Source organism: Lactuca virosa, chromosome 8 (genome assembly GCF_052849685.1).
Source record: "Lactuca virosa cultivar CGN04683 chromosome 8, Lactuca_virosa_CGN04683_v6, whole genome shotgun sequence".
Classification (NCBI taxonomy): Eukaryota; Viridiplantae; Streptophyta; class Magnoliopsida; order Asterales; family Asteraceae; genus Lactuca; species Lactuca virosa.
In genome coordinates, this window is record NC_136433.1 from 9,687,536 (window position 1) to 9,699,745 (window position 12,210).

General features: G+C 36.5%; 1 protein-coding gene across 1 annotated transcript; it reads right to left on the reverse strand.

Annotated features, from left to right (window-relative positions):
• Window positions 1–1,230: 1,230 nt before the first annotated feature.
• Window positions 1,231–5,912, reverse strand: LOC145130023 (protein SGT1 homolog B-like). Its single transcript, XM_079064878.1, has 10 exons — window positions 5,645–5,912; window positions 4,382–4,451; window positions 4,117–4,241; window positions 3,864–4,035; window positions 3,165–3,261; window positions 3,004–3,069; window positions 2,771–2,909; window positions 2,170–2,246; window positions 1,937–2,041; window positions 1,231–1,569 (listed from the first exon to the last, which is right to left on the reverse strand). The coding sequence occupies exons 1-10, from the start codon at window positions 5,802–5,804 to the stop codon at window positions 1,462–1,464; spliced, it is 1,119 nt and encodes a 372-aa protein (XP_078921004.1). The 5' UTR covers window positions 5,805–5,912; the 3' UTR covers window positions 1,231–1,461.
• Between the last annotated feature and the right edge of the window lie 6,298 nt (window positions 5,913–12,210).

Below are 12,210 nucleotides of genomic sequence, written 5' to 3' on the forward strand. Positions count from 1 at the left end.
CGTTTGGGTGTGGGTGTTTGCATGTGGTTGTCGATGTGGGATATGTGGGTGGGGTAGAGTTGGGGTGGGATGAGTGTCGTGTACATGTGGGTCTAGATGTGGGTGTGTGGTAGGGTAGGGGAGGGTGTAGGTGTGGGGTAGGGTGAGTGGATGTTTGTCAGTATGGGTAAGAGTAAAGGCAGTCGGGCAGGTTGCGTCAGTGGTTAGAGTGTGAAAGAGATGATGATAATATGTTTTGATTTGATGAATCATTGTTAAAATAAAGAAAAAATGGAGCAAATTTTTGTTTTTTTAGTAAAACAAAATGGAATTTAAAATTCTTTGCCTTTTGCCAAAAAAATACCAAGTTTTTCACACACATAATTTAATGAAAACTTTTAACGAATTCCTATTCCTTTGATTTTATTAATGGAATGCGATTTCTGCTAGAATTTATATTCCAGTTCTTCTAAATCGTGAACCAAACACACCCTAAGAAAATGACTTCTACTTAAATTTGATTAGGATGCCATCTGAAAAGTAAGACCTTTTAAAAACTTGCACCACGAAGACTTTCTAATAACAGTTCCAAAAATGTCAAAGGGGAAGCCTTAAGAAAACAAGAGAAAGAAAAGGATAAACATAGAGGAGAAAATAGAGAAATCTTAAAGGGTGACAAAAGAGGTTTGTTTAACCCTTGCAAAAGAGAATGGGGCCACAGGGATGACTTCTAATTGCTCACATATGCACCAGTATTGTTTGTAATATCAAGCTTCTAAGAACAATATTTGGAAGCATTATCTACTTAGCCGTCTACAAGAATACTTTACAAGATCAAGCAAACTGAATATACGTACAACATTGCATAAGAAAAGTACATAAAGAACCTCAAAGCTAATACCAAGCACATATAGTTTTTGAGATGAAAATAAGTTTAATCTGATACCCACCTGCAACATGAAATTCTATTTTGTAGTTTGGTTTAACCTACAAAATGTAGTTCGATTTTACCTTATAGAAATTAGGCTCCATCAGCTCCATTCAGCAATGCCAACATATCTGAACGATTCAGAGCCATTAAGAGGTTGGATGTCCCATTCAGAGGCTAATATAAGTCCAACCAAGAGCGTACCTCTCGTGATGGAACCATTAAGAGGCATACCAAACAGCCTCTTATTCCATGTGTCTGGATAGACCTAACCACTTTGGTGGGCTATAAACATGAATATTTTTTTAAAGAAAAGAAACAAATACAAAACCATACATTTTTCATTATCAACCAAAATGAGAAAATTTTCATCAAAACATAAAAGTCAAAAACACATCTATACCAAAAAAAACTCTTAAGGATGTATAAACTTAAAGAGTAAATAGCAACAAAAAGCAAAACTAGTAGAAGGAAAATGAATAACAGATTAACCAACGTTATGAGCTATGACACACAAAACAAAAACAAAACAAAAGTTGCCTTGAGACTTTTAATTAATATTCCCATTTCCTGAGTTCCATACCATCTGGTGCAGTTCCTTCCACCTCCTTCGATCCCACCTCTTTCCAGTTTGTCGACAGCACTGTCCCGTTCGACTCCACCTGTTAATAACAAAATAGCAACGTACTTTTATTCTTTCTATTACCACAATCTACTTTCAATTCTTTTTCTTATTAAATAACTTTTCTACTTTGAAAAAACAACCATACTTTGAAAAAAAAAAAAAACTCTTATCAAGACAACTATACTTTGAAAAATCCACCAATTATATCAACTCTACTTTCAGTTCTTTTCTTATTAGGACATTATACTTTTAAAAATCTACCACATGAAAATTGATTTAAATTTGAATGACATTGCTATAATCTTGGGTAGATTTTCAAAAATACAATGTTGTAATAGGAATAAATGAAAGTATATTGCTAATTCTAGTGTTTTAGAAAAGAAAAAAAAAACAGTTGGTCTTACAAAAGATTTTCTCATGGCCCTTCTTGTATCCTCGTCAGCATCTTGATATATGTCACGGAAAAACTTGTTCAGAGCTGCATCACCATCAAGTTTTTCATCTTTTTCCTGAAAATCAAATAAGTCTTATTATTATCATTGCTGTCAATAAAAGATTCAGTTATTACTTTGTGAGACTGAATGCCATGTCATCAGTTGTGGGGACAAGTGAGGCATCATTAGGTCAAAAGATATACCTCCTTTTTCACTTGAGCTTCAAGTTTATCCCAGTCTTTTGTAGGTTTCGAGGAAGGGTACATTGGTCTTTGATTACCTATATTTATCAATCATTAAAGAGCAAGTTTAAGCACTATATTAAGAGTAAGTTACAATTTTGGTCCCTGAGTACAGCTAATTTATTCATTTTTGGTCCTAAAAACTTCTCTTGCAAGTTTTATTGTTATTTGAGGTTTTCATAATGTTTTTTTTGTCCCTGTTCCAAGTAAAAATGACTATTCAGCTATACTCAAGGATCAAAATTAACCATTTTACTTGAAACAAGGACCAAAAATGTCACAAGGACCTCAAATAAGAACCAAATTTGCAAGAGAAAACTTCTTGGAGCCAAAGTTGCAAGAATCAGCTATACTCAGGGAGCAAAATTAGTCATTTTACTTTGGAACATGGACCAAAAATGTTACAAGAACCTCAAATAAGAACCAAAACTGCAAGAGAAACCTTTTGGGGACTAAATTTGACAAAAACAAACTATACTCAAGGACTAAAAATGTAAATTACTCCTAATTTAATATTGACTGGATAAATGATGTTTAAAAAACATTTGAGAAAATGAGTCACCTGATGAAACAGTGCTGCTTCTTACAACCAAACTGTTATTACTAAACTCAAGAGATGTCCAGTGAACTGGTTCCACTTTTGCAAGACGAATTTCTATTTTTGTTGACAGGACAACATATTTGCAGTTTGCAGGAATTATCTGTTTTATTTATAAAAAAAAAAAAAAAACAATAGGTAAGTTAATACAATATATATTAAAGAAAAAACAGTTTGCTTTTAAGTGCACATGTTACCTTTCCAAACAATCGTGGTTGAAAAATGTACGCCTCTTCACCAGGGATGTCAATGGTCACACTTAGCTGAAAAAAAACAAATAAAACCAGTTACTAGCCATTAAATAGCAATGTACTATTTATCTAGATAAAAAAAATAGAAAAATGAAATGGCAACATACTATTTGTTCACCAAAGCTAACTGAGACATTCTCAGCTGGTATGCCTTTTGCAAATATGGTCACAACTGCCTCCTCTGGTTTCTGATAGAATTCATGCCTGCATATATATAATATATGGTTTGTTGGAAAATAATACTAAAATAGAAATATATATATATATATATATATATATATATATATATATGAGAAAATAAGTGCAACATATTTTTCATGTTGCCAAGTAAGAACCTCAGGGAACTCATTTGCTGATTATGGAATAGTCTTAAATGTGCATTTATGCAACAACATTTTCACAGTTTAACCTAATTATTAAATAAAGTGGGGTTTTATACTTTTATACACAAAATATGTAGCAACGTTTCATTTTAGTACCAAGAGATGCAATTTTAATCAGTAGAAACATGGTTTGCATAATTCATGTCAGTTGCATTATTTGGTAAAAAAGGTAAAGCATTGTTAAATAAATCGATTTAAAAGAGAAATATTGTTACATAAAGGGGTAAAAATGGAACATTTCTGGATAAAATGTTTCATATTTTGGTTGTAGTCTCATAGACCGGAACACGGTTTCATATTTTATCTAAAGAGACACTTTGTTGCATTAATTAAGAAAAAAGATAAAACGTTGTTGCATAAATGCACATTTACCCCTAATGGAATTAGTCATTATCATTTTCTATAAAAAAATATATATATGACCTGAATTTTGGTTTGGCAGGAGTCCTTGTTGCCAATTCGGTAGAGACGTTATTTACTTGTTCCACATCTTTTGTAGCTGCATCGGTTTTTTCAGGTGCTTGAGGAGTAGTCACTACCTCAGTGGGGGTTGAAACTGAGTCCACAGATTGCATCGGTACCTCATCATTTTCCTCTGTTTATTAACAAAAAAAAAAAAAAAATTAGAAACTTTTTATTGATTTGGGTAAAATAGGGTTTAGGGTTTAGGAATCACCTGCAATGCATTTGTCACACTTTTGGATCCATTCTATGAATCTTGTATCATCTGGAACTAAAGAAGCACCAGCTTTGAAGGCTGTTTTAGCTGTCAGATATTCTTCAAGATTGAAACATGCAGTGCTATCCAAATGAGAAACAGGCAAACATTTAATTACTGGATGATATTCAATTATTCATATACATAAGCACAAGATATCAAAATGACACATTTTAAAAAAATGGGTAACAAATTAAAATGAAATATTTCAAGAGCCTCTTACCCTTTGCGCAGATATGGTTTTGGATTTGTGGGGTCCAACTCAATTGCTTTGTTCGCATCAGAAACAGCTTCTGTTCCAATGAATAATAATAATAATAAACATATGATCTTGTCTGCTTATGTTGAAAAGGGATGATAAATATAGAAACTTTCATGGTAGTTATGTTGAAATGGAAAGGTCAATGGCATGAAACACGGATCAGTCCACAGCACAAAGTAACTAAATTTAAAAAGGTACAAACACTTTTATAGACTTAAAATCGATGTACTTTTTGGTGTTACTAAATATGACAAAAGAAAGAATATACAACAACATCAACATTATTCTATCCTCCCTCAAATTCCTATCTAGGGTAAACAAACACGCAACCAAAACAAGTCACGTAATTCATGAAAATGAATAGCACATCTTCACCAACTGTGTTCTTATTCAATCTTTCCAAATCTATTCATCTATGTTTGTATTCTAATTTAGAAGTAGACTCCCTGCATTTGATTTGCATGACTTCTCAAATAGTGCCAACTAATGCCAAAAGCGTATGTGCACAATCAGCATGACTTAGAGTAATCAACTCAATTGGTCGTTGACAAATTACATATTCTTTTACTTTGAAAGTGAGAATAAGTGTGATTCAATGAACCTATATCATTGCAGATACAGGAAGCGCATAATACTCAAATTCACCAATAGTTAACCTAGCAATCATCTGTAGGAATCAAGAACTTTTGATATGGTGCAGGTTCTTTAGCTTTTATACCACTACCTCGTAACATGAATGACATAAGACACACCGTGTGTACTCACATTCTACTTTCAAACTAATTGATTGATTTTGAACAAAACAGATTGTCATTTAGCAACAAAAAATCCATGGATCACAGAACTGCATAAATTACAAATTTTCAAAACTTACTTTAATCAAACATGTTTCAAGCTACTAGAACAACTCCAGCATAAAGAAACCTATATCAATTACCACACCAAAAAAACACCTACATATAAACCAAAGTATCAGACAACTAATCAATTCATTAAGCCATCACAAACATCTCTCCATGAACAATCGGGATGTCAGGTAACCAAAACGCTCAGAGAGCTACCTGTTAGACAAAATCAAATTCTACAACCTACCATTAATCAGATATGCTATTTATCCGGTTGAATTAAACTACGCATGCAATATAAAACTAAAACACTTGGTCCGGTTTGTTCTTCGTATCAGGATCTGAACATACAAATGAACAAATAAGAGACGTGGTATACCTGTGAAGTTTTTGAGCTTGATGTTAGCCTGAGACCGATCGGAGAACAGGTCGGCGTCGGTAGGGTTGATGAGGATGGCCTGGGAATATAGGTCAACGGCGAGTTCAAAGTGATCGTCAATGAAAGCCTCTTTAGCCTTGGCGACGAGATCAGACGCCATTGACTTGCAGAGAAGTCTCTAGAAACAAACGAGGAAGACGAAGTTAAAGTACTGAGACGGACGATTGCTTGACTTGAGGTTTTAAAGCAATGTGAAAAAAAGGGCCCGAAATCTTAAATTGATGAAACATAGATATCTACTTAAAGGTGAAAAATAATGGGTAATCACAAAATTGAAGAGGCTTATCACAAAATAATATCTATTCTAGAAAGTTCCAAGATTTTTCAAAAAAAAAAATTACTACAAAGTAAGGTCTCATAAAAACAAGTATTTTTTCTTATCTTGATTTTTTGAAGGTAGTTTAGGATTTCCAATAAATTTATGATAGTTGATTTTATTGGAAAAGTCATTTTGGAAAAATGGGTTTTGCCCAGGTTTAAACACAAAATTTGGTTCATGTTTGAAACAAAAATGGAAATATATTTGTATATTTGTGTTCTCCTCCACAATATACACATTGGTCACTTATTTTTTATATAGTGTTTTCTTCTAACTTTTAGACATCTATTTCATCTACCTTCATTCAATAGATTTAACTTTTTAGCTTCTTCTTTGCACGTAAGTCAAACTTTCACTTATTTATTTGTAGACTTTTCTGGAATCTCCATCTCCTCGTGGTATATTACATTCAAAATCGACAATAGATGAATATAAAAATTAGTCATCAAAGTTGAGGGGTTAAATGAGTAGATAACGGGTTAAAGGTTTTTCGATTTGTTTTGGTTTATAAAACTTGATTATGCACAACATTAAACATTGATGACGATTATAACTAAACAAAATTATTAAGGGGAAAACAGACTTTTACATCAGGTATGGATCAAAGACGTAACAAAAACATCCCTTGAGAACTATCTGTAGTTTAAAAAAAATTATGGACAAAATTCATAGATAACCAATGTTTTAAAGATCAGTTTGAACCGGTCGGTCGAATCGGGAACCATAAACGAGAGTGGTTCAATAAAGACCGGTTTCTTCAAAAATCGAGTTGAACCGGTGTGATAGAACCGATAAAAATCATTTGAAGTGAGGTGATCGAACCGGTAAAAACATTTGAACCAGTTTATTGGACTTAGATAGTTGAATTTCACTTAGTCTGTTAAAAAAATTATTTTCAAAGCAAATTGAACATCTCGATCGATCAAGTTATCCGGAGTATACACAACTCGAAGGTCGATGCACACCACCGTTAGATGTAAGAAAATTCTTAGTTAAATATACATATGTATATATTGTAACATCCAGTTTTAGGATGTTTCTTATTTCGGGTTTGTGGACCATAATTTGATCGAGTAGAGGTCTCGGGCTTCAAGGGGATAAAGTTTAGACCTTGTTAAATGTTGATAATGTTGGTTACGTGATTTAAGTCTTTGAATTGTGCTTTGGAGCCAAAAAGGGTAAAATGGGAAAAAATGATATTTCGGGACTATTTGCCTGAATTAATGGAATTTACTTCGATATGTATTAAGTCAAAAGTAATTAAATATGATTGCGGGGCTTGTTAATACGTCTGCATGTATATAAAGATCATTGAAAACGAATTTGAAACGAAGAAGTTATGATTGTTTAAAGTTGAAAATAAATTAGCAAAAACTCGTAATCATGGCTTGGTAATACTATGACCACGAAGTGGTAGCTGTGCAGCCCAAGCCCATAAAATCTAGGGTTTTCACCATATTTAAGGGAATGGTTCCGTGTTTTAGGTCATTTTCTCATCCTCCATTACATCTAGAGCCCTTTGGAGTTAACCCTAGCTTCCTTCTTCATAATATTAGCTTCTCCCATATCCTTTCATCCATTTCGGCGTGTTTTTGGTGGTTTAGAGTAATGTGTTTGTTGGGGAGTGGAATGTAGGGGGGTGGTGGAAAACCGGATTCCTTATGGATTGTGTAAGTTCATTTTCTGAACTGATATTTCCACCCTATGCATGAGTTACACGAAATCAAATATAAGATAATCCAAAAGGACACTTATGTATCTGAGCATGGGGAGGCCCTCAAAGAGTTATAGCCTTTAAATAGGGCTCACAACCCCTCAATTAGGGTTTAGATGTTGCACTCCTACGCCCAACATAGATATCTCTACACCCAACGTAAAGCATTAAAACATTCACGTGGAATCTTTTACCAACGCCCAACATAGGGGAACCCAATTTGTATAAATGACACAATTAAATATTAGAAATCATACCTGAGGATACGGGTGTTACATCATTTCCAACTACACAAAATGTCAGGTGACACTAAAATCACCAAGATTGGTCCTTGAAGCTTGACAACTGAAGATCTCAACTTTCATCTACCTTATGGACCTTTGTAAGTCATAAAATTTCAAGCTTTATAGTATTTCATCTTTGGATTTATGAGATAATGGTGTTTTGGTCCATAATTTAGTGTTTTGGTCCCTTTAATGGTTTGGCCTTGGGAGTTTGGACAACTCCATGATCTTAGATTCATAATGGACTTCATATCTGACATTTTGGTCAAGTTTAGAGAAAATGCATGAGCTCTCTTGTAACATCCCAAAATGTAAGACCAAAAATTTCATTTTTAATTAAATACTTAAGAAAACCGGTAGTCTGAAAACATCAATAGTGTCATCTCATGTCATAAATAAACCAATATGTGAAACATCGAATCAAGTCATAAAAGATAATATCAGAGTACAACACCCAAAGATCTAGTCATGTGGAAAATCATGGTGTGATGAGTTGCGATCATGCCAGCTCATTTCCTTTCGAAGAAGAAGTACCTGAAACCAAAACTGAAAACCGTAAGCACGAAGCTTAGTGAGTTCCCCCATCATACCACATACCATAAAATAAACATACTGCCTAGCATATCCGGGTGCTGGCCTACCCCTTCGGCCTCTTTCAACCGATATTGCCTAGCATATCAAGGTGCTGGCCTACCCCTTCGGTCTCTTTCAACCGGTAACTGCCTAGCATATCTGGGTGTTGGCCTACCCCTTCGGTCTCCTTCAACCGGTTACGGGGTCTATTTTTCCCCTACCACTACCCCATAACAGCATACATAATCATACATAAACATACTGTCAGGCATATATGGGTGCCCGACCTACCCCTTCGGTCTTATCAACCGGATATGGGGTCTATTTCACCCCCTAACACTACCACATAATATAATAGCATACTAGCACATAAATCATAACAGATAGTGGCATGCCAGACAGTTATCACAAATATAATCATCTAACTACAAACTCCTACTAGTGGGCCGGCCTTGGTGCCTTAGACCCACTACTACCGAGAAGGTAACTCACCTCGAATACTGGAAAGTAGCTGAAAATCCTCGGCCCCGAATATCAATCCAACTCAAACTCCTAAACATAAAAGATTTCCTTTAAGTATCCTTTCATACTCATAACCCCTTAAGGGTCAAATTTGGTCAAAGTCAAGGTAAACACCAATGTCAAAGTCAAAGTCAACATTCTGAGTTGACTCAACTCGTCGAGTTACTCTCCAGCTCGTCGATTTTCCATAAATCACATAATTGTGATGTCACGATCCAACTCGTCGAGTTTTTCCTACAACTCGTCGAGTTCCTCTTTTTTCCAACAAAGTCGTGACACTTCCAAAACAACTCATCGAGTTCTCTTATGAACTCGTCGATTTCTTCAGTCTGTCAACCTTCTTAATGTATTAAGTCCCTATTCTTCAAACCAAGACCCTATCTTCTGGATCCAAGCTGGAAATACATCTCTATTCAGGTAAGTATTTTCACTATATTGTGAAGGATGCATATTATCTTTATGACTCTTGCATGTATGTTGGGCGGAACGTCGGGGCCCGTTATTTTTGTTGGGTGGGGTCCGTTATATATTTCGGGTGGGGCCCGTATGTAACATCCCAACTCTCAGGTATTACATTTATATATTTATTTTTGGGATTTAATGAGTAACTCGGCGAGTTGTGTGCCCGACTCGTCGAGTAGGGTTGGATTGGTCACGTGGGTCTAATGACCAACTCGACGAGTCAGAGAGCCGACTCGCCGAGTAGGCACTGTGTGAGGAAACCCTATATCCCCGGGTTTGTGACCTATTTAAGGGGCCTTAAGCCCTCATTTCCGCCTCACCAGCCACCTTACATCCTTGAGAGAAACCCTAATCATCCACTTGAGCTAGAGAGTGAGAGAGAAGCTAATCTTGTGATTATTAGTGCACTTTTGAAGGAGAAGTGGAGAGCATCAAAGCTTGGATCAAGAGGAGACTTTGGATCTAGAGGTTCATCAGGGTTTTGCTTCAGTTGGAGGTAAAAATATGCTAACTTGATCATTTTCTTATGAGATCTTGGTTTAGGGAGTTTCTAGGGTTTTCTCTCATCCTTTTGTGTCATTGAGTCATTTGATTATGATTTGAGGTTGAAACCCCAGATCTGGATTGTAGGAGGTCTTGTGAGTCTAAAGACCCGAACTTTATTGAGCTAGAGACAAGATCTTGTGCATCTAACCCTTGTTGGAGCTTGTATTGGCATTATGGAGCAAATATACCATGCATGAACGTAAAAATCGAAGCTTTACTTGACATTCGAGCCTTAGGAGACTAGATCTAGAGTTTGTAGTGGTGGATCTGCCTTAAAACGTCTGAATGAGAATACAGATTGAATGGACTCGCCGATTCAATGAGCTGACTCGACAAGTCAGCTAGGGTTTTCCCCGATGAGTCTAATAAAGGGTAACTCAGCGAGTTGATGAGACAACTCGACGAGTTAAGTTGGGTTTTCACGATGTTCTAAGGAATAATGGGGACTCAGCGAGTCACATAGGTGCACCCGGCGAGTCAGGTCAACATGGACAGTTGACTCGAGTGTTGGCTTCTGTTGACTTTAGGGTTTGGTCAAGGCAGGGATTATGGGGACCATGGAGGGATAAAATGGTCTTTTACCCATCCCAAGAGTTAGAGAGGGATTAGCATGAGTGTATATAAAGTTGTGATATTTAAGTGTTAATTAGAGATGCTTATTGCGTGTAGGCGGAGGTTAGGCTGTTCGAGGGGTATCCAGTTTCCTTGCTTGCTTACGAGGTGAGTCTTCTCACTATACGTACCTGAGTGGTAATACCGAGTGACCGGAGGGTCTTATTTGAGCTATCGACCGGAGGGACCTATGTGCTTATATGATGTGATATTATGCATTTTTGTCTTTGTGATATATGCTATGTTATTCTGTGTTTTACTGAGATCGGACCGGAGGGTCCAAACCGAGTTGTGAGACTGGAGGGTCTTCACTGGGATATATGACTGGAGGGTCCAATCCGACATGTGAGACCGGAGGGTCCTCACTGAGACACATGACCGGAGGGTCCACACTGAGCCGTGAGACTGGAGGGTCTTCACCGAGACGCATGAGACCAAAGGGTCCATGTCGAGTTATAGTCATGAGAGGCTTATTATTTGTGTATGTGGTATTTTGGGGAACTCACTAAGCTTTGTGCTTACCGTGTTGTGTGATATGTGTTTCAGGTACTTTTTAGGATCGCGGGAAGGCATCGGCTTGATTGTACATACGAGGCGGAGTCACATTTTGAGGATGCTGGATCGTGTTTAAAACAGTTTTCTAAATACGTGTTTTCAAAAACATTGTCATTTGGGGTTTTGTGAACCATTTTATGAGAATTATGTGATTTCTAAAATGAGAAAAAATTGTTTGAAAATTTACGGTGTTATAAGTTGGTATCAGAGCCTTGGTTTGAGGGATTCAGATGTACCTTTGGGTATGTCTGAACTCAAACTGAGGATTTGAGAAAAAATTTCAAAAGAAATGATTTTTCTAAAACGAGAAAGAGTTTTAAGAGAAAACGAGTTGGAGCAGTGTGTACAATCAGCCAGAGCCCGAACGGTGATTTCCCAAAATACCCTTACTTATTTGTGTTATGAGATATTTATGAGATATTAGTGATGCATGCTAGAGAATATGCTAAGTAATTCATGCTTAGGGCTAGAGTTGCCTGATTTGTGATGTCTTAGCCTAGGAGTTATTGTTATCTGCTATGCGACTTGAGTATATGTTGAGTAAGAGTGCCTAGCAGGAACCACTTAGAAAGAGAGTCTGAGTCGAGAGATAATCTAGGAGAGATACCTAGATGAGCATATGAGAGATCTGCTGAGAGGGTAGTCTATTATTCGTGAGAGTTAGAGTACTTGTGAACTGGGATCCTGGGAGGAGGACTTAGGGTGATTACAGGTTGGTGTGGAAGGTAGTATTGGTCTCGTACTACTGAAAGCACCGGATCTGTATGCAGTCCAAGTAAGAATCTTTAGGGTATTGCGGAGCATGTAGGGGCGGGAATCGGTTTTGAGTATGCTCAAGCGAGTCTCTGATGATTTTTGTGTTGTGTTTCAGAGACATCATGGTGGGTACATGCCACAACCCCGGGAGCAATGGGACTAG

Bases quoted from the DNA above. Each gene is read 5' to 3' on its own strand.
- LOC145130023 (XM_079064878.1), bottom strand. From the start codon at position 5,804: ATGGCGTCTGATCTCGTCGCCAAGGCTAAAGAGGCTTTCATTGACGAT. The intron at 4,452-5,644 runs GTATACCACGTC...TCATTGGAACAG, and splicing joins CAAGCTCAAAAACTTCACAG to AAGCTGTTTCTGATGCGAAC. The intron at 2,910-3,003 runs GTAACATGTGCA...TAAATAAAACAG, and splicing joins AACCACGATTGTTTGGAAAG to ATAATTCCTGCAAACTGCAA.